Source organism: Vidua macroura, chromosome 22 (assembly GCF_024509145.1).
Source record: "Vidua macroura isolate BioBank_ID:100142 chromosome 22, ASM2450914v1, whole genome shotgun sequence".
In the NCBI taxonomy this organism is placed as follows: Eukaryota; Metazoa; Chordata; class Aves; order Passeriformes; family Viduidae; genus Vidua; species Vidua macroura.
In genome coordinates, this window is record NC_071592.1 from 5,463,057 (window position 1) to 5,483,259 (window position 20,203).

General features: G+C 51.1%; 2 protein-coding genes across 3 annotated transcripts; one reads left to right on the forward strand and one right to left on the reverse strand.

The window, feature by feature from the left end:
• Nucleotides 1-2,547: 2,547 nt before the first annotated feature.
• Nucleotides 2,548-8,512, reverse strand: LOC128818047 (ubiquitin carboxyl-terminal hydrolase 42-like). Of its 2 annotated transcripts, none has more exons than XM_053997054.1 (12): nucleotides 8,425-8,512; nucleotides 8,036-8,272; nucleotides 6,733-6,933; nucleotides 6,210-6,320; nucleotides 6,038-6,137; nucleotides 5,827-5,894; nucleotides 5,604-5,674; nucleotides 4,789-4,871; nucleotides 4,437-4,548; nucleotides 4,070-4,210; nucleotides 3,778-3,878; nucleotides 2,548-3,021 (listed from the first exon to the last, which is right to left on the reverse strand). In XM_053997054.1, exons 3-12 carry the CDS (start codon nucleotides 6,917-6,919, stop codon nucleotides 2,583-2,585), a joined length of 1,413 nt encoding a protein of 470 aa, XP_053853029.1. In that variant the 5' UTR covers nucleotides 6,920-6,933; nucleotides 8,036-8,272; nucleotides 8,425-8,512; the 3' UTR covers nucleotides 2,548-2,582. The 2 variants fall into 2 exon arrangements, with proteins under 2 accessions (XP_053853029.1, XP_053853030.1); XM_053997055.1 differs by lacking the exon at nucleotides 8,425-8,512 and adding an exon at nucleotides 8,344-8,391.
• A 2,767-nt stretch (nucleotides 8,513-11,279) lies between these two features.
• LOC128818035 (transcription initiation factor TFIID subunit 4-like) lies at nucleotides 11,280-16,693 on the forward strand. The gene is made up of 5 exons (XM_053997037.1): nucleotides 11,280-11,468; nucleotides 12,541-12,586; nucleotides 13,154-13,196; nucleotides 14,844-15,242; nucleotides 16,367-16,693. The coding sequence occupies exons 1-5, from the start codon at nucleotides 11,414-11,416 to the stop codon at nucleotides 16,670-16,672; spliced, it is 849 nt and encodes a 282-aa protein (XP_053853012.1). The 5' UTR covers nucleotides 11,280-11,413; the 3' UTR covers nucleotides 16,673-16,693.
• The last annotated feature ends 3,510 nt before the right edge of the window (nucleotides 16,694-20,203 follow it).

Consider the following 20,203-nt stretch of genomic DNA (forward strand, 5'->3'; position numbering starts at 1 on the left):
GCCCAGAGTTGTCTACTCTTCAATTGCCTGCATGGAAGTGGAAGTGGGCAAGGAAAGGCCAAGCAATGGTAGCCTAGGCAAAGCTGGGCAATGGCACTGAAGGCAAGGCAAGCCCAAGTGACTCAGAGTGCCTTTGCCTGGGAAGCAAAGGGTGTAGTCCCAGTGTTGGTGGATCACATTGAAAGACACCATGAGGAGTTAAGTTCCAGGGGGACATTTTTGTCCTGACCCCTCTTGTGTGGGAGCAATTCTTGGATGTGTTCAGTACTGGAGATGGTATCCAGCCTGCAGATGGCAAGTTCCTGAACGAGGGTGGCAATGCTTTTCCATGGGAAGAAAAGCACACAGCCCCAGTGTTTGAGGTGCAGATAAGAAGCTGCCTAGTGCAGGTTGAGCAGCAACTTTCTGTCCTGGCATATTTGGTGTGGGAGCATTCCCCCAACTTGTACAATTACAGGATTGGTATCCGTATTTTGAAGGTGGTGTCCCGAAAGGTTCAGTTTGGCAAATCATTTCCACCTTTCAGAGGTGGGGATCTGAAATTCCTGGCAGTATCTTTATTTTCAGCAAGGTAAGCAGCTCAGTCTTGGTGGGCAGCTGGTACAGTGCCCAGGGCAGGTAACACCCAGTAACGGGGCTCTGGGACCTTTATATGGGATCAGTCCCTGGATGCTTGCTGTTTTGGAGGAGGGGATCCCATTTCTTTTGAGAAGGGGTCATAGTTCTTCTCTTTGGCAAAGAAACCAGTCTTGGACACACACATTGGGTGGTCCTGGTGAATTTAATTGCTTTTTCTAGTAAAGAGTTCTGTCTGTTAAAGCTGTTGAACCGTTACAGAGGAATGCAGAAGCCAAGCTGGTGAGAAATTTGTCCTTTAGCATGTGGGCAGCCCCTGGTGCTGCTCAGTTTGGTTCTGACTCTGCCAGGCAGAAGGTTATAATGGTGCCCAGAGCTGAGAGGGAAAGTGCAGATACCAGGGTGGGTGCTGCAGTTCAGGTTATAGCTAGCAAGTTTTCCCAGCTGGCACTTCTGTGAGCTCTGCTTTTGCTGGATGTTTTTGGGTTTCTAGCTGAACTCTGTGATAGTGGCAAAAGTTATTAGCAGAAAGGATTTCGTGCTGCCGTTTGAGTGTGGTGCAAATAAGATTTTGTACTTAGAAGGGGAAGGTCAGTGAAATCTTTTTGTCCTGAGAGAGTTTATCTGAGAGCAGTTTTCAGCTCGGATCTGCCCTTTGGTGGGTTAGAGATGGGCAAGGACCATTGGCTTCTTTTGCAAGTCCACAGCGCCATTGTGTGGTGGCTTTATGAGCGCTGACCTTTGCCAGGTGAAAGCCAAGAGCTTTCGTGTCCTGGCACAGTGTGGGAACGGTGAGGGTAATGTCGGGGTTCCCTGTGGCTCCCGGCTCTTGGAGACTGACAGAAGGTGATGCTGCATGTTCCTGGCAAGGAAGATGAATTCGCTCATCGTTGACATCGTGCAGTTTATAGGCTGCAAAGGAAAAGTGAATTCCAGCACTGCCTCTTTCTTCCAGAACCTTTTCTGTGCTGAGCATTTTCAGCTCCTGAATGTTCTTTGTTTTGGAACTGGACCCTGTGAAAGTGCCTGAGGGCGCATTGAGCCGAGCACACAGAGCTGGGTGTGCTGCACTTCGGAAGCTGCAAGGGGAAAGTGAAGGCCAGCACTTACTTTTTTATGTTGCTGGACATATTAAGTTTTGCAGCTGGGACCTGCACCTGAGCAGGACAGTGCCAAACTCCAGAAGATGTGTTGCTTTTCCCAGGATGCAAGTTAAATGTGGAGACAGCAACAGCTTGCTGAGCTGGAACCTTTTGTGACCAATATTTACATTTGATACTGTCAGTTTAGTTTCAGCAGCTCTGCAAGATTGAAAGAATGTGATAGGACATTGAGTTTGAAAGGGAAGCTCATAGCCTTGGTTTGCATGGTGTTGTTGCTATCTTTGAAGTCAATGTGAAACCCAGCAACTGTTTCCCCCTCATTTGTTTCCAGGTTAAAATGATGGAGCTGGATTCAGTGAGAGAGCACAAATGTAAAGGTGCACACAGCACCTGGCCTAAGCACCACCATTTTGGTGTTATCTGCAACTTGCTGAGGGTGCCCTCTGCCCCAGCTCCCAGACCATTAGTTAAGGAAAATATTAAACAGGATAAGTCCCAGTGCTGATTCCTGGGAGACACTGCTTGTTCCTGGCTCCACTCTAGACTTGGTGCTGCTGAGCAGAAACCCTGGGGCCCAGCTGTCCAGCCCTTTTCAGTCCTGGTCACTGTTGGCTCATTCAGCCCATGTTCCTTTGAGTGAATTGAGCTTCATATTTAAAAAACCAAAATTGCCAGGTGGGCACATGCAAGCCCACAGCTTTCAAAATCTCATCACACCAACATCCCTCACTGTGTGTTTCCACCAATTGTCCCAAAACCTAAAGAGAAGGAGACACCCTGTAAAATATTCATGAAAGGCCAAGGAGGGGTTTTAGTTATGGCTTTGGCTCTTACACCTGGAGGTTCCAAATGAGTGTTTCCTCAAATGAGTGTTACTTTCTGACTGGTGGTACTCCCTGAGCTTCACAAGCCGCCTGCAGAACTCGCAGCCCTGCTGTGAGGGTCTGCTCTGCTGTCTCTCCCTGTCAGCAGGGGTTGTTCATGAGCAGCCCTGTGTTCTGGAGGAGGCTGGAAGCTCCTCTTGGAGGGCTCTGAAGCTGTGGCATCGCTGTCAGTGTTGTCATGATCATGATCATGAGGGCTTGTTCTCTTCCTCCTCCTCCCTGCTGAGTTGTTGTGGTTGGTGGTGTTCATGAAACTTCTGCGGCGTTCATTGCCCCACTGTGGGGATCTGCTCCTCTGCCTCTCCCTGGCACTGTTCCTCTGGCTGTTTGTCACCCTAATCCTACCAGGCAGACCCTGTGCTCCCGCAGAACCTGCCTGGCTGCTGGCCTCCCCCTGACTGAGGAAGGAGTGGAACGATGAAGAAGATGCCATTTCTTCCACTTGTGAATGGGAGCACCTGAAGGACAAAAGGGGGATCTCTGTTTAGGGCATTTCTTGCAGACTGATCTGGGATTCTGTCATTTTTTGGAGTGGTTTCTATGACAGAGAACCAAGGTCACCAATGGGAAATTCAGACACCTGGGGCCTCCTTACCAGCTCTGTCCCTGTCCTAGGAAGTCCTTGTCTTTATAGCCCCTACAGCCTCCATTTCACAGACTCAGAGAATCACAGGGTTGGGTTGGAAGGGACCTTAAGGCTCATCCCATTCCAACCTCCCTGCCATGCACAGGGACACCTTCCACTATCCCAGATTGCTCCAAGTCCTGTCCAGCCTGGCCTTGGACACTTCCAGGCATCCAGGGGCAGCCACAGCTGCTCTGGGCACTCTGAGCCATGGCCTCACCACCCTCAGAGGGAAGAATTTCTTCCTTGTACCTAATCTAAATCTTCCCTCTCTCACTTTGAAATTGTTAGCCCTTGTCCTGTCACAACACTCCCTGATGAAGAGCCCTCCCCATCTTTCCTGGAGGCCCCTTTAAGTCCTCTTCTCTGCATCAGCCAGCTTCAGAGAGCAGACAAGGAGCAGCTTACACAGGACAGCAGCCTAAAGCCCAGCACGGGGAGAGAACTGGTGTGGGATAGTTCAGAACTGACAGCACTGAAGGATGCAGGGAGGAATTGTCTCCTATGGAGGAAAAACTCAGGAAGATGAGACACAAACAGCAAAGCCAGGAGAAGGAAACAAACTGTGAACATGTCACCCTGCTATTACCTGGCATAGAACAGCAAATAGGCTTGCTGGCCCAGAACTGTGTGGATGCCACAACTATCCACAAACACATCGTTCATCTTGTACCACTGCCCATTGCTGGCCTGCAAAGGAAGGCATCCATCTCTGGAGGGGAAGGGCAGTGTTTCTGCACAGAAAACTGCCAGACCAAGAGCACACCAAAACACCGGCCCCAAAGCAGGAACTCCCCCAGCTTGGCTGCCCATAACACTGCCAGGATAGTTTGACTTCCCAGCACACGTTCTTCCCTGTCAGGAGGGAAGCTGCTCTTCACCTTTGTGTAGCAGAAGAAGTGTCCACCAAGACAGGTGTGACCATTGTGCACCACAACAGCATATAAGGAGTAGAGGACAGGCTCTCCAGCTGGGTCAGACATGTATGGCCGAAGATCCAAGTACTCAGGATACTCCACAACCTATGGAGAAACCAAGATGGCTCAGGAATGTTCCTGAGCTACCACATGAAATAGCCTTTGACATGTAATGGTTGGGTGGGAGGAAACTCTTCTCTGCCGGAGCAGAGTCCAGGCTGGGCTTCCCACGGGAAGTCTCCTCCCACGAAAAGCCCAACATGAGCAGCTTGTGACAGAGCCTTGGGGAATCTTCTCTCCAAAGAGGAAGCTGCTCTGGTTGCATACACACCTGGCTGAGCTTCCTGCTGCTCCCATGATCAGCCCTTCCCAGACACACCGTGAGGACCCTGGGTGCGTGATGGACTGTGACCATCTTGGAGGCTGCAACCTTCTTCTTACACCTTGAACCCAAGCACAGAGCTGAGTGCTGAAATGAAGCTAGCCTTACCTCAAGAGTGCCAGACAACCTTTCCTTTCTCCCACGCTGGCACTAACTTTAAGGCTATTCCAGGCTGTGAGGCCATAATAAAAAAAGCTGCATCCCATTATTGTGCATGAAATCTGAGAAACTGATTCTGCTTGATTTCACACAGCCCCTCGTACAGAATCTGGGCTTATTGTATTGTAAGAAATCATCTTACTTGCTACATTTGAAGAACTTTTTCCCATCCATCTGCTTGGGTTTCACGAAGTCCTCCAGAGCTGTGGTGAGGGATGAAGCTCCCTGGAGGAGTGAGAAAGGAGCTGCTGAGCTGTGGGAAATGCCCTCACCCAAACATTTCCCAGGAGCTGACAGGAAGGCCCCAGCAGCTGATTCTGAGAAGACCCACCATGACCCCACTGGCAGTGTTTGTAAGGAGACAGAAAGAGGGTGTGATTCTGAACATTTCCCTGTGTTCCAGGGGTTCCTGGGGCCATCTAGAGCTCCCTCTCTGTGCCACTGCTCAGTTCAGCTACTGATGGCGTGCAGGGGCATCAGCAGTGAAAACTGATCCAACCCATGAGCCTGCTACTTGTATGCCTGCCTTTTCCCAAGTATTCTTTGTCTTTGGCAGCAGCCACAAGCACCAACAAAACGCTTCTGACAGCTGAAGGTGATTTTTTGGGTAACATTTGGGGTTTTAAAAATCATTTTATTGAGCTACAAATATTTCCTTTCCCAACAGGTGATCTTTCTGGAGGAGGTCCTGATACCCTTTGTCAGATGGGTGTTGAGGGAGGGCAAAGGGAAGAGGGAGGAGACTACACCAAGGGTGCAGAGGGGATAATGCTACTTAAACCCAGCACCACAGAGATGCCAGTGCCATGGCCTCTGCAGAAGGACACTGTCCATTCCACTTCCCACTCACCACCAAGGTCCTTTGTGCTCACAAAAGAGCTTTTTAAGACAAATGCTTTGGTTCTGAAAAGCTACAGGGGCCTGGGACCTCTTGAAGCACAATGGCAAACCTCTTACCTTGATTTTCAGAAGGACATCCAGGAAGACCTTGAAGAAATCAAAAACTGTCTTGCAGCTCAGGCATGTGACTGGAAGGAAAATCAAAATGCTGAGGGAAGTTAATTGATGTCAGTTTATGCTCACGGGTACTCCTAGGCCAGTCCTCAGAGGATCAGCTGCATGTCACAGGCACATAAGGGCACAGAAATTGCCAAGAAGGGCAGTAGCTGTGGAAGCATACCTCTGGATCTCAGAAAGCCCCCAAATATTTGATGGATGATGGTAGTTTCTTGGGAAGAGACGTCCAAGCTGGAAATAAATGGCAAGGCAGGGAGTTACCTCCTCCAAGAGTTTAGCATTGAAAGCCCTGGGTGTAGGTTTTCCTTGATGGGAGCACTTCAAGGAGTCCAACAGGTTCAGGAACATTGAAAAGGGAATTTTCCTGTGCTTACTCGCTGCTTCCACTCAGACAAGCTCTGTGCATGGCATTGAGAGTACAGCGTAAGAACTCGTAGGCGTCTCCTGGGATGTCAGGCTTAAATTCTCCTATGACTAAGAAAGAAGTTAGTAGTTGTCCCCTCAAAGAAAGAAAGAAAACCTGTTGAAGCACCTGAAATTGCTTACATTTGAGGTCCCTGATGACAGCCCTTGGGCGGATGGCAGTGGCTGAGGAATAAAGGACCTTCCGAACGTGATCTTCCATGATGCACATCATGCAGAAACCTTGCTGATGGCCTGAGGAAGGAGGGAAGCTTCTCAGCTTAGCAAAACAATCCCCAGATGGAAAACCTAACGGAGGTCTTGAAGCTGTAAAGACTCTCTACTCCTCTTCTCCCAAGGTGCCAATGTCCTGGCAAGCCATGGGCATTTTAGTGCATAGAAAATGTTCTTCATAGGGAGGCTAAACTGGCTTAAGTTTTCTGTGCAATAAGTCAAGAGGGTTCAACTCGAAGGCACAGAGACCCTGGGCTAGGAAGAGGTGAAGATGAACGCACCTTGACAGGACAAGTGGCTTTTAGTTTAAAGAACAAAAGCTCCTGGGGCTAACAAAGAAGGGCTGGTGTTCTCCTAAACCCACCTGCAGGTTCTGGGAATCCTTGGGATGAGCCCAAGAGATTCAAAAGGAGATATTTCTGAAAGTACTCACAGAGCCGGCTGTGCTGACGAGAGAGCAGGTAATTAGCCAGAGGGGGTGTGTATGTCAGGCACTGCAGGACGACGTTGAGGTAGCAAGTACTACCAAGGTTGAAAAGTCCTGCTCCAGGTCTCCGTTTCTGCCGCCAGTCCATGCAAATCTTCTCTGGGGGAAAAAGCGTCTTTTGTGGTGGAGTCATTCCCTTGCCAATGACTGTGGGCAAACAGCATTTGGAAAGAGATGAGACAATAGGTGAGGGAGACAGTGAGCTGGGGTCAGGGGCAGCAGGGGAAAATGGGGGACAGTGGGGGACAGTGGGGGGGGGGCAAAGAGGGAGAGGTGCACTTTTCCACGGGTAATGGCCAGGCAGGACCCAGGGCACCGCGGGGTGCTGGTCAACAGTGGCTGAACATGAGCCAGCAGTGTGCCCAGGTGGCCAACAAGGCCAACAGCATCCTGGCTTGTATCAGGAATGGTGTGGCCAGCAGGACTAAGGAAGTGATTGTCCCTCTGTACTTGGCACCGGTGAGGCCACACCTCGAGTGCTGTGTCCTGTTCGGGGTTCCTCGGTTCAGGAAAGACATTGATGTGCAGGAGCATGTCCAGAGAAGGGCAATGAAGCTGGGGAAGGGTCTAGAGGGTAAATCCTATGAGGAGCAGCTAAGGGAACTGGGACATTTAATCCTGAAGAAAAGGAGGCTCAGGGGTGACTTTATCACTTTCTATGACTACCTGAAAGAGGTTGTAGCCAGGTGGGGGTTGGCCTCTTTTCCCAGGCAACAACCAATAGGACAAGAGGATAGAGAGTCTGGAGCTCTCCCAGGGGAGGTTCAGCTTGGGCACCAGGAGGAATTTCTTTACAGAAAAAGTGATTAGATATTGGAATGGGCTGCCCAGGGAGCTGATGGAGTCACCACGCCTGAGGTATTTAAGAAAATACATGGACATGGAGCCCAGTGCCATGGTCTGGTTGACATGATAGCATTTGGTCAAAGGCTGGACTCGATGACCTTAGAGATCTTTTCCAACCTAATTTACTCTGTGATTCTGTATGTGAATATTCAAATGCTCAGTTCACTATATGACACCAAGGATGACAGCTCTAACCCAGAAATATCAGGGGAAGCCTAACACCCTGTTGACATCTACTGATAGGGAAACACTTCTGGAAAACAGGCTTTTCCCCTGCTTAATCTGCCAAAGCACAACAAATCCACACTAATTTCTGAGCCTCAGGCTGCCTTCCTTTCCCTCTAGAGCCTCCAATTATCAGATCTTCACTTTTCTTGATTATAGTGATGGAAACGAGCAACACCTGGGTCGGCTGCTCTCAGGAAGTGCCCCAGAAGTCACTCCAGGCTGTCAGCACATCAACACTTAGGGATGCAGCAGTGGCCATGTCCGTGGTCCGTGGGCATTCACAAAGTCCAAGCTGGCTGGTGAAAACGTTACTCAAAGAATTCACTCCCCGCTGCAGCCATTGCTCCTCTCAGGTTCAGAGTGAAAAGCTTTGGATGACAAAGGAGATCAGGACCTCCTCCAGAAAGATCACCTGTTGAGAAAGGAAATGTTTGTAGCTCAGTAAACTGATTTTTAAAACCCCAAATGTTACCCAAAAAGCACCTTCAGCTGTCAGAAGCATTTTGTTGGTGCTCATGGCTGCTGCCAAAGACAAGGAATACTTGGGAAAAAAGGCAGGCATACAAGTAGCAGGGGAAAGAGCCAAGTTATCCCAATGGCCAGCCCAGTCCAAAAGGGCTTTTGCTGGCCCACTCCTCAGGACACCAAGCATTGTGAGGTGAGCTCACAATCACCAGTCACAGGTTCCACATCTCTGCCACTTTTGTGACACAGGGCAGCACACATTGCTGGCCCTGTGGCAGCTGGAAGTCACTGGACCACCCGGGTGCTGATCTCAAGGGCTGTTCATGGGCCAGCAGAGCTCCTGCTGCTGCCAGGACCTGCAGCCAAAGCAGTCAGAGCCTGCTAAGGGCTGTGACTGAGCTTTGGAATGAAAGCTTCAAGCAGTAAAAGATGGCTTTGGGCCCTCCAAAGGAGGACTTGGTCTTAAACCTTGTGTCTGCCAGCTCTCCACTCTCCAACCCCCCTGGACTGTGGGTCAGTGGCAGGTGTGTCCTTGCTGTCCCCAGCCCTGGATGGACACACCCAGAAAAGGCTGCAGTGCTGAGTCTTGGCCTCTCCACGCTGCCCTGGTGGGTCCTGGCCACTCTCCTGTGGCAGCTGGGGCTGCCCTGAATCTCCTGGGGTGATGCTGCACAAGTAATTCCACAGTTCTTCAACATCATTCCCAAAACAGCAAAATGGAGCAAAGCAACAAGTAAAAAAGAAACATCATCAGTATAAACATCTACACTGACCCCCCCTTTGCTTTTCTTCCCCTTCCATTTTCCCCCCTTGCCTTTTCCCTCCTCCCCTTCCCACTCCCTTCCTCACCCCCATTTCCCTTTTGTTCCACCCATTCCCTATTCTCCCTTCTTTTATTTTTTTTTCTGCCTTTCCCTTCCTGTGTTCAGAACTGTGGAATATCCCAAATCTACCTGGGGTCACCTCAGACAAGTTGAGATGGGCCCAAATCCTTCAAATCAATGGCATCAAAGACTGCAAATAAATTTGGGGACAAGAATCGGGACAGGATTTGCTCAAAACACCCCAGCAGGCTCAAAACTTCTGAATATTTATTGCAATTAATTAATTAAACAACACTGATATACACGGCTATGGATTTAATGGTGGTAATTAACCAGCTTCATTAGGATGGTTTCTCCAAGGATGTTTCCCTGTGGATCCCAATGTGTTTCCCACATTGTGCTCCAGTGACCAGGTTTTACTTTAACAAGGTGTGAAGTGCCATGGAAGGCCAGTCGTGACAAAAAAAACCTGGATTTTGGCATCATTTTTACCTGACCCCATTGTTTCCTCATCTCACAACCAAATACTCCAAAATATCCCCCTTGGACAGGGCTCCAGGGTGGAAATCATCTTATGAATGTGGTTTGGCCATTTGACTTTTATTTCATTTTTTTTCAAGTTATTTTGTACCCCCAAGTGTCTCAGCTCACAGGTTTTCAGCTTCATGACACTTCTCATAGAACAACATGAGGATTAAAATGTTTCAGAAACCTAAAGTCCTCTGCAGAGGCCCAGGACAATCCACATTTTTGTAAAAAAAGCAATATCATCTGGATCTTTTGAAGCAAAATCATAAAAATGCCCACTTTTTCATCACCTTGTCTCACACCATGAAGTTAAAACCATTCTTCCTCCACTTCCCACTGCAGAAAGAGTTTTAACTCTCCCAATAATTTAATCTTCAAACCCTTGTCACCCTGTAAAGTGTGTTTTTAGGAGTAAAAATTAATTAAAAGCTACTAAATTCTGAATGCTGGAGGTGGAGGGAGGGCACAGGGAAGCTGCAAGATGAGAGACCCTCACTGTGGCTCCAGGGAGGAGCTGTTTTCACTGAACCTTGTCAGGAAAATTAATCCACAAACATCACAGGTTTTTGTCCAAAAAGGAGACAGAGGAGTCCTTTTACTTTATTCAAATAAAGGGAGAGCCCATGGGGCATTCCCCTCTCAAATTTTTGGAGGATGCAGCCTCCTTTTTATCCCAATTTCCCTCTCTTTTCCCCACTGGCTGAAGTACTCGAGAGGTTCAGACTTCCTGATATGCCTGATACCAAAGATTTCCCTCTAATGTATAACCCTCCCTTTTAATTTTTAATTCTTATGGAATTTAGGGGTTTTCCCCATTATTTCTTTCATCTTTCAATATCCAATTTCATTTATCAGCAAACCTACAGTTTGTTTGTAAAGGCAAATATCTTTTCCCATTCATCAATCAGTGGAATCCTTCCCATTGTTTCTTTTATCTCTCAGGGCTGGTTTTATCTACCAGCAGACCCACAGCTTGCTTGTAAAGAGAAATCTGTCATTCCTCTCAACCTGTTCCAAAATGTTCTTTGGGTTAGGAAGGGCTGAGAAGGGCCCATTTGAGGCAGCATTTCATCGCTCTGTGGGGTGTTATTGTTGTCTTTTGGTTTTGTTCTGCCTTGACAACACATCAAATCTCTTATTCTCCCATTTCTGATTGAATCTGAAGCTGTTTTATTGGTGATTCCCCTGCTCATCACAGCTGGGGCACACGGTGAATGGTTTTCCCCCCCCAGAGACCCCTGTAGCTGTAACCATGTCAGTCTAACCCTTCCTTCCTTTCTGGACCCAATTGGCTGGGAGCCAATTGTCCTTTCCTGAACAGGAGGGTAGAAAAGGCCATGCTCTTCCATTGTTCACTCTCTCTCTTTCCCTCTCTTTCCCTCTTCCTCCTATGGAATAAATGTCTTGGACCGCATCGAGGGTTAGAGCCTCTTTTGGAATCCTTTGCCTTAAGCCTGTAATATTTCCCCCCAAAGCTCTCAGATCTGGGCTAGCCTTGTAACTCCAGAGGGCTGCAGGGGTAAGTATTAACACAGCATCACTCCTGCTCCTCTCCCATGGCAACGGAACACGGCCCCCACACGTGACGGGGTGGCCACAAGGGAATGTTGGCCTCAGTCCTGGGATGGTTGCCAACAACAGAACGTGGCCCTCGGACCTGCCAGTGCAGCCCTATGACATAACCAGGTGGCCCTTGGAAATGACCACGTGCCAGCGAGGGAATTTTGCCCTCAGCCATGGCCAGGTGCCGCCCATGGAGCCTTCTTTTTTCCCTGAACCCTCCAGATCAAAGTAAGCACTTTGATTTAAGAAACACCAAGTATTTATAGTTACAGGGAGAACTCTGACCCCTGCAAGGGCTTATTTTCAAGGTTATTTTCAGGCCCTGGTGCTCACACCTGCACCTTAATTAGTGAGAACTGCGCTCCTTTGGAATTAGTGAAAATAATATGCAATATTTTGGGTCTAATTTAAGGGTATTTCACCCTCATGCTGCCCAATGTGATTCCTGAGCCCCCATGGAGCACCCCCGAGGTCAGGGGCTGCCATCCCTCATGGCTGTGATCACTGGCTTTAATTCACTCAACCCCTCTCACAGAGATCAAGGGAGCTGCAAAACACCTTAATGCACATATCCCCCCCACTGGGGAATGGCAAGGGGGGAAATCTTCATAAATATAATTTTGGGGGATGACAGCGGAAGATATTTTTATCTGTAGAGTTTATTGTTGTAATGGATGTTTGCTTTCTTGTTTTCCTTGATTTTTATTAGCAGTTTCATATTGCTGCATCTCCAAATCCAGCTCAGATCTGAGGAAAAGAGGGAAAATCCCAAACCAAAGTTTCTCAGATCTGCTCATCAAAAGGGGTTTAGGAGGAGGTGGCTTGGTACTGATTCCAGGTTATCATCAGAAAATCCTCAAATCCTTCCAAATCCATTTTACCACAGTGGAATTTTAGGGATAAAGGTGCATAAATTAGTGATGTTAAAGGTGAGTTCTTGCTAAGCTTTGCCAGCATCTGACTCCAGGTGCTCCAGGTGTTTAGGATGCCCAGGACCATCCCACACCAGGCACTGGCAGCAAGGCACCAGTGCCCCTTGGAGAGCTGAAAATGAGCCAAAAACCTGCTGGTTTGGGTTTCAGAGTGAAATGTGAGCTCCTGCTGGGAGAACTCAGAGTGAAATCCAGCTGGTGGACAGATGAGGAATCACCCTGGGACTTCTCCAGGTTCCTGGTTGTGGGTTGATGCCCTTGGGAGTAGTGGAGCCTTCTCTTAAGGTGTCTGCTCACCAGCATCATCACCATCATCATCATCAGCCCCCTGCTCTGCTGACACAACATTCTCTCTCTGTTCTTTGCAGTTGACAGAGGTTCCAACGACAGCTGGGGCGTGCCAGATGTATTTCAGTAAGTCCCACAAGTTTGGGGTGGGAAAGGCGATTCCACCACCCTCGATCTCCATCGAGGCTTCTCTGGTGCTGGGCTGGGTCTCCCAGAGCCAAAACCCCCCTGAGGTTTTCAGGGGTTTATTTCCAGTCCTCCAAAAGGGTTGAAAAGTTCTGATATGGGTGGAAAACATCCTCCAAAGGTCTGGAAACACCCCAATAGTACAGAGAATAATGATGGAATGGGAATAAACCCCACTTTTCAGTTATTTTACCCAGAGTTATGGCATTTAGGGCTCCGTTTGCTGCCCAGACAATATTTTGCCAAATGGTTCATTTTGTGTTCAGATCATGAAACTGTCGATAATTGTTGATTGGTACCATTATGGGGGAAAGGAGAAAAAGGGGTGTGAGTGATACAGGAGGCAAAATCTGGTCTCTGAGAACCCACTTGATCATTTAAATTGGTCATAAAACATAATACTTGGACCATAATTGTGTGTCCATCATTAGTTATAGCATTTATTACCATTACTTCATTAATTAGGTGTTGGCACTGCCTCCTTAAACCTTTTTCTGGTTTTTGCAGCGATCCCCAGGCCTTGAAAGATTTTTTGCCTGGATCCAGAAAGGTGAGTGACAACTCCCCCCTCCTCAAACCCACACAACTTCTGTAACATAAACATTTTCTTTAAAGAAAAACTGGATTTTTACATCAAGCCTATACAAAGGTCATGATTTTTTTAGGTCTGAGTTCCTGCTGCTGCTCATGAGGTACAGCCAGCAGGGTTTTTGGGGTGTTTTTAGCCAAAACTGGGAACAGGCAGAGCTGCTGCCCAACTACTGGGAGAGCTTGATGCTTTCTGGGGCTGCCCCTCACTGCTGCACCTTCTTTTTATTCCCTCATTTTTTTAAATTTTGCACCAAATAAAAGTTTGTAATTCCAGACTGATTGTGCTTCTCTCTCAGTACAGAGGATGCAGCTGATGCCTTAGAATTTTAGCTTTTCTATTTTCCATCTATTTGTAACCTGCAGTTCTTTAGTGTAGAACTCCAAACTCCACACCCAGTGTGAGCTGCTGCTTCCCCACTTTGGGCAGACACAACAATTCCTCTCCAGGCCTGGCAATCAAGGACCCCTCACTGCCTCAGGCCTGAGAGATGGAAACAAAAGTGAGTTGGGGGGAGCAAACTTGGTGTAAATGACTTCATTAGCTGAAGCTGTAATTGGCAGATTAACCCCAATATGCAAATGGACCAAACTTATAAAAATGTGAAACCCATGAGTCCAATTTTGGGTGTAGCCCCTGGGCTTTGTCTGCCCTAAATGTACCTGAAGGCCTTTCAATAAACAGAACTGCTTTTTATTCCCTTAATTTTGTCTGGCCTTGGTTTTTAGGTAGTCCCCAAAAGTCATCACACCCAGTGCCTTTTTTTTGAAGGTGCTGGGGTAAGCCTTTTCTTAATTACGCCTTGGAGAGCCTTTCATTCCCATTTAAAGGGAATAAATTTCCCTTGGTTTGTTTTTCCGCAAATTTTGTCTTCAATTCCCTCAGTGTGTTTTTCCTCAATTTCCTCCATTTTTGACCTGAGTTCCCTTGGTGTGTTTTTCCTCAATTTTTGTCTTCAGTTCCCTTGGTGTGTTTTTCCTCAATGTTTCTCCTCAACTCCCTCGGTGTGTTTTTCCTCAATTTCCTCAATTTTTGTCCTCAATTCTTGTCCTCAATTCCCTCGGTGTGTTTTTCCTCTATTTCCTCCATTTTTCTCCTCCATTCCCTTGGTGTGCTTTTCCTCAGTTTTTATCCTCAATTGCCGTGCTGTGTTTTTCCTCAGTTTTTGTCCTCAATTCCCTCGGTGTGTTTTTCCTCAATTTCCTCCATTTGTCTCCTCAGTTCCCACAGTGTGTTTTTCCTGTTTTTCTCCTCAGTTCCCTCGGTGTGTTTTTCCTCAGTTTTTCTCCTCAATTCCCTCCAGGTGTTTTCCCTCAATTTCCTCAATTTTTGTCCTCAGTGTCCTCCATTTGTCTCCTCAGTTCCTTTGCTGTGTTTTACCTCAATGTTTCTCCTCAGTTCCTTTGCTGTGTTTTTTCTCAGTGTTTCTCCTCATTCCCCCGGTGTGTTTTCCTCAATGTTTCTCCTCATTCCCTCAGTGTGTTTTCCCTCCATTTTTCTCCTCATTCCCCCGATGTGTTTTCCCTCCATTTGTCTCCTCATTCCCCCGATGTGTTTTCCCTCCATTTGTCTCCTCATTGCCCGGTGTGTTTCCCATCCCTTTCCCAGGTCCGGGAGCCCTCCCTGCGCTCGGAGCTGGCCGGGCCGGCGGTGCCGGTGCCGGTGCCGGGGCCGGGGCCGGCGGCAGCGGGCCCGGGCTGCCCGCGGGGCGGCGGGGCGGCGGCGGGCCGGGCCCGGGACCTGCTGCAGCACTGCCTGTGGGCCGCGGGCATCACCGAGCAGCTGCTGGAGGCCGAGGCCAGGCGGGACCTCCAGCCCACCGTGCCTTGCCGCAGTGCCCCGCAGATCGCCCCGCCGGGCCCGGGCCAGCAGCCGCTCCCGCAGCCCTTGGTGCAGCCCCTCGGGCCCTTCTCCGGCCTGCAGCTGGGCCTGGGGCCCGCTGAGCTCGGGGGACAGCAGGGGACGGCCACTGCCCTGCCAGCGCCGCAGGTCGTGCTCCTGCAGCAGGCAAGTGCAGCCCCTCGGCGTGGCGACCCCTGCGAGGGCCACTTCCATCCCCTCTGGGGTTACTTCCATCCCCTCCGGGGTCACTTCCACCCTCTCTGGGGTCACTTCCACCCTCTCTGGGGTCACTTCCATCCCCTCCAGGGCCACTTCCATCCCCTCTGGGGTTACTTCCATCCCCTCCGGGGTCACTTCCATCCCCACCCTCTCTGGGGTCACTTCCATCCCCTCCAGGGCCACTTCCATCCCCTCCAGGGCCACTTCCATCTGCTCCAGGGCCACTTCCATCCTCTCCAGGGCCACTTCCATCCCCTCCAGGGCCACTTCCATCCCCTCCAGGGCCACTTCCATCTGCTCCAGGGCCACTTCCATCCTCTCCAGGGCCACTTCCATCCCCTCCAGGGCCACTTCCATCCCCTCCAGGGCCACTTCCATCCCCTCTGGGGTCACTTCCATCCCCTCCAAGGCCACTTCCATCCCCTCCAGGCCACTTCCATCCCCTCCAAGGTGACTTACACCCTCTCCAAGGTCATTTCCACCCTCTCCAGGGTCACTTCCATCCTCTCCCAACACACTCTTGAAGTTCTGTGGTTTGAAGCTCTGGTTTTCAGGTTTTGGTTTTTTTAGTTCTTTTAGTCCCATTTCTGTTTCTTTAAATTCCTCTGGATTTTAATTTTGCTAATTCTTGTAATTCCGTATCTTTTATTCATATTTCTTTTAGTCCTATTTTTTTAGTCTTGTTTCTTTAGCTCTTTCTTCTGGGAAGGGGGAAGAGGAACGGGGACAAAGATCCCAATCCTTGAGTTTTTATTTGGCTCAATCTTCACCTCCTTCCGTAGACCCCTGATTTGTGGGTTTGGGGGCACACATCCCCATTTCTGGGGTTCAGACCCTCAGAGGGGCAGTTCTGCAGCACCTTCTTCAAATCCTGGAGTCCTTAAGTTTGGAAAACCCTCGAAGATCCCCAAATCTGACCCTTCTTGTCCTTCCTCATACCCTCTGGTGGCAAGGCCAGAGAATCCCTTCCTCCTCACACATTCACACCGACCTCAAGCAGTTTGTGGGTTAAAAAGCAGCACATTTAGGGCGTGTTTTCATTTTTTTTCATTGTTTTTCACCCTCTCCAGGTGCCACAGAGGATCATCCTGCAGGTGAAGCAGCCAGGCCCCACCACACTTGCCCTGCTCCCCAGCCCAGCCTGCTGTGTCCTGGGGAGTGGCCAGGGGCTGGGGCCACCAGCCCACAAACCCACTGGCCACCCCTATCCTGCCATGCCATCACCCTGTGGCCACCAGCACCCCGGAGCAGCAGCAGCCCAGCACAGCAGCATCCCCACAGCCAAGGCTGTGGGAATTGAGTGGTGGCATGGGGAAAGCTTCTGGGGCCTGGAGCCAGAATGGGGGAACCTGGACTCTTTTGTTTCTTATTTTTAATAAAACTCGTGATGGAAAGTGCCCTAAGAATCCACAGTGAGATTATTTAGCGTTAAGGCTTGAGCTTAAACACATCCTTGAGTTTAAACACGTCCAAAACTTGTTTCATGTTTGCAAGATGTCATCACCCTGGGCCCTGAGGAGAGGAATCCAGCACTTCTGTCCCCATTTCTGTTGGGAAGTCAGGGGGTCCTCGTGCCATCCAGCAGCCCCTTCAGGTGAGGAGCTGGCTTTCCTGGCAGTGATCTTTGCTTCTGAGTTTTTCCACTTTGTTCCCAAGGTTTTCTACTTTATTTTCCCGACAAAGTTTGTTGTGCAATTCTCTCCTCCTTACCAGTTTTGTCCTTCATTTTCCATTTTTTCCCCTCTAATTCCCATTCCCCCCTTTATTTCCAAATTTTACACCTTTCCAAGCTTTACCCCTTATTTTCTACTGTTCTGCTTTCTTAGCTTTCCCGTTTTTATTTCCAATTCCTCCACTTTATTTCCAAGATTTTCCACTTTTTATTTCCAAGGTTCCTTTTATTTGTTTCTTTTTTTCTCTTTCAAGTTTTCGCCCTTCATTTCCATATTTTTCCACTTTCTCTCTAAGTTTTCTGCTTCCTTTCCAAGATTTCCCCCTTCATTTCCTTGATTTTCAATTTTTTTTTCTGCATGAAAAGGAGAATTGCTGGGACTTCTCTTTGCACAGTCAGCAGCTACGGGTGACAGAGCAGAGGAGGAGGAATTCGAAGAGAGAGGCAGAGTACAGGATAAATATGGTGAAAGAAATCCCAGGGTCCAGAAGGAACACCTGGATCAACAGTGACAGAGATACCAGACAGAGAGAAACAGCAGAAATACCAAGGGGCCACAGGACACACGGGGAAGAATGCAAAAATGGTATCTGAAAGCTGGAGAGAAAAACACGCAAATGAGAAAAGAGCCACGGGCAGAGCGAGGGAGGACGGAAATGATGGGGACAAGGAGCCGGTCAGGGCGAAATGGTAAAAGCAGGTACGGGGGAGAAAAAAGAAAACGGGGCGGTGTGGGGAAGGGGAGGGGAAGGGCAGCAGCGCCCCGCGGGCCCCTCACTGCCCGCAGCCCTTGGTTTCGGCGCTCCCGGGAGCCGTGACGAGTCCGGGCGCTCCTTTCTCCCAGCGCCCGGCGGTCCCGGTGCCCCGGGCACACGCGGGCGTCCCACGGGCGGCGGACAAAGCCTCCCGGGCACAGAGCCTCGCTGGCCAGCGCGGCCAGGCCAGCTCAAGGCAGCTCTGGCGACACGGGGAAGGGCTCCCCGCCAGCCCCGGCGAGTGTCCGCCTCCTCCAGCCCCGCCTGTGCCGGCAGCCGCGGCGGGTGGGCTGCGGCCGCCGCCCCGCCAGCCCCGGCGGCCCCGCGGAGACGCCGCCGCAGCCGAGGAGTCGGTCGTCCCACCGGCACCGGCACCGTGACCCGCACCCGCTGGTGCCGCCGCCGCCAGGCTGCTCCCGGTGCTCAGCCAGGCTGCTCCCGGTGCTCAGCCAGGCTGCTCCCGGTACTCAGCCAGGCCGTTCTGGGTGCTCAGCCAGGCTGCTCCCGGTGCTCAGCCAGGCTGCTCCCGGTACTCAGCCAGGCCGTTCTGGGTGCTCAGCCAGGCTGCTCCCGGTGCTCAGCCAGGCCGTTCCCAGGGCTCAGCCAGGCCGTTCCGGTGCTCAGCCACGCCGTTCCCGGTGCTCAGCCAGGCCGTTCCGGTGCTCAGCCACGCCGTTCCCGGTGCTCAGCCAGGCCGTCCCGGTGCTCAGCCAGGCCGTTCCCGGGGCTCAGCCAGGCCGTTCCCGGGGCTCAGCCAGGCCGTTCCCAGGGTTCAGCCACGCCGTTCCCGGTGCTCAGCCACGCCGTTCCCGGTGCTCAGCCACGCCGTTCCCGGGGCTCAGCCAGGCCGTTCCCGGGGCTCAGCCAGGCCGTTCCCAGGGCTCAGCCAGGCCGTTCCCGGGGCTCAGCCACGCCGTTCCCGGGCTCGGCCGCTGCTGCCGGTGCCGCCGGCGGGGACACCGAGCTGCAGTTCCGCGCTTTGGCCGCTCGGTGGCAGCCGCGAGCGTGGGAACTGCCCGGCCCTCGGGGGGACGCGGCGAGAGAGCCCCGGGAGAGCGGGGACACGGGGGGACATGGGGGACATGGGGGACACGGGGGGACACGGGGGACATGGGGGACACGGGGGACATGGGGGACACGGGGGGGACACGGCGGGGACACACACAGGGGGACACGGCGGGGACACAGGGGGGATATTGGGGGGCACAGCGGGGACCCGGGGAACACACACAGGGGGACACAGAGAGAGGGACACAGCAGGGATACAGCGGGATGCAAGGGGACACAGCGGGGACACGGGGGGATGTAGGAGGACCCGGTGGGGACACACACGGAGGGGGACACAGCAGGGACACACACGGGGGGACACAGCGGGGACACAGCAGGGAAACGGGGACACAGCAGGGACACAGGGGACAGAGCAGGTGAGCTTGGGGAGCATTCCTGGGCAGCCGCAGGAGCGGGTGAGTCTGGTGAGCATTCCCTGCCTGCCGGCTCAGTGGCTGCTCCTGGCAGAGGCCCTGGCCACAGTCCCCAGCTGGCCGGGGCCACCAGCCCCCTTGGCACCTTCTCTTGGCTGTATCCATCCCGTTTTGGAGCTGATCCTTTGTGCCCCTCCTGCTGTGCAGGAGTGTCGGATTATGACCTTTGCTGACCCAGAGATGGGGCAACTGAGAGGCGTTTTAAAAACTTCTATTCTCTTTTCAGTCTCATGTGAAGGGTGAGAATACAGGTGTTATAATTCACACCACCACAATCAGAAGCTAACTCTTTCCTAATTACAACACACTATATGTGTTTATTGGCCTATCAGCTTTAGCCACAATTTTCTACAAATCCATTTCCCACACTGCAGCAGAGTGCACGGGGCAGAGGCACAGGCAGTGCAGCCCAGCTGTGGCTGTGACACTGGGGTGCAGCTGTGGGAGCTCCCCCAGTGCTGGGAGAAGCCCCAGCAGCTCCTGGACTCCCTGGTGTCCAGGCAGGCACTGGGCAAGGTGGAGAGGCAGCTGCTGGGGAGGAGCTGGGTCGGGAGATGAGTCGCAGAACCCTCCCAAGGCCACAGGCGCAGTTGTCTGAGTTTGAGACATTTATGCAGGGCAGAGACTCCAAAATGAGGTACCTCCCCTTTAGTTTCAACCACTCCACTTTCACCCATAAGGAGAGATGAATGTGAGAAGATGCAAGTGAAAAAATAACAGAACAGGTGTGAATGGTGCTGGGTGCTCCTGTGGGTGGGGTGGTTAGTCCCACAGAGCAGCAAGTTAAACAGTTGGTGATTTATTATTCTTCTGGCATGAGTTCCACTCTGGGGATTTCTTCCCTTCCCTTCCCTTCCCTTCCCTTCCCTTCCCTTCCCTTCCCTTCCCTTCCCTTCCCTTCCCTTCCCTTCCCTTCCCTTCCCTTCCCTTCCCTTCCCTTCCCTTCCCTTCCCTTCCCTTCCCTTCCCTTCCCTTCCCTTCCCTTCCCTTCCCTTCCCT

Bases quoted from the DNA above. Each gene is read 5' to 3' on its own strand.
- LOC128818035 (XM_053997037.1), top strand. From the start codon at position 11,414: ATGGCCAGGTGCCGCCCATGGAGCCTTCTTTTTTCCCTGAACCCTCCA. The intron at 12,587-13,153 runs GTAAGTCCCACA...TGGTTTTTGCAG, and splicing joins GGCGTGCCAGATGTATTTCA to CGATCCCCAGGCCTTGAAAG. The intron at 13,197-14,843 runs GTGAGTGACAAC...TCCCTTTCCCAG, and splicing joins TTTTGCCTGGATCCAGAAAG to GTCCGGGAGCCCTCCCTGCG.
- LOC128818047 (XM_053997054.1), bottom strand. From the start codon at position 6,919: ATGACTCCACCACAAAAGACGCTTTTTCCCCCAGAGAAGATTTGCATG. The intron at 4,872-5,603 runs GTAAGAGGTTTG...TCACTCCTCCAG, and splicing joins ATGTCCTTCTGAAAATCAAG to GGAGCTTCATCCCTCACCAC. The intron at 3,022-3,777 runs GTAATAGCAGGG...TTTGTCCTTCAG, and splicing joins TATTTGCTGTTCTATGCCAG to GTGCTCCCATTCACAAGTGG.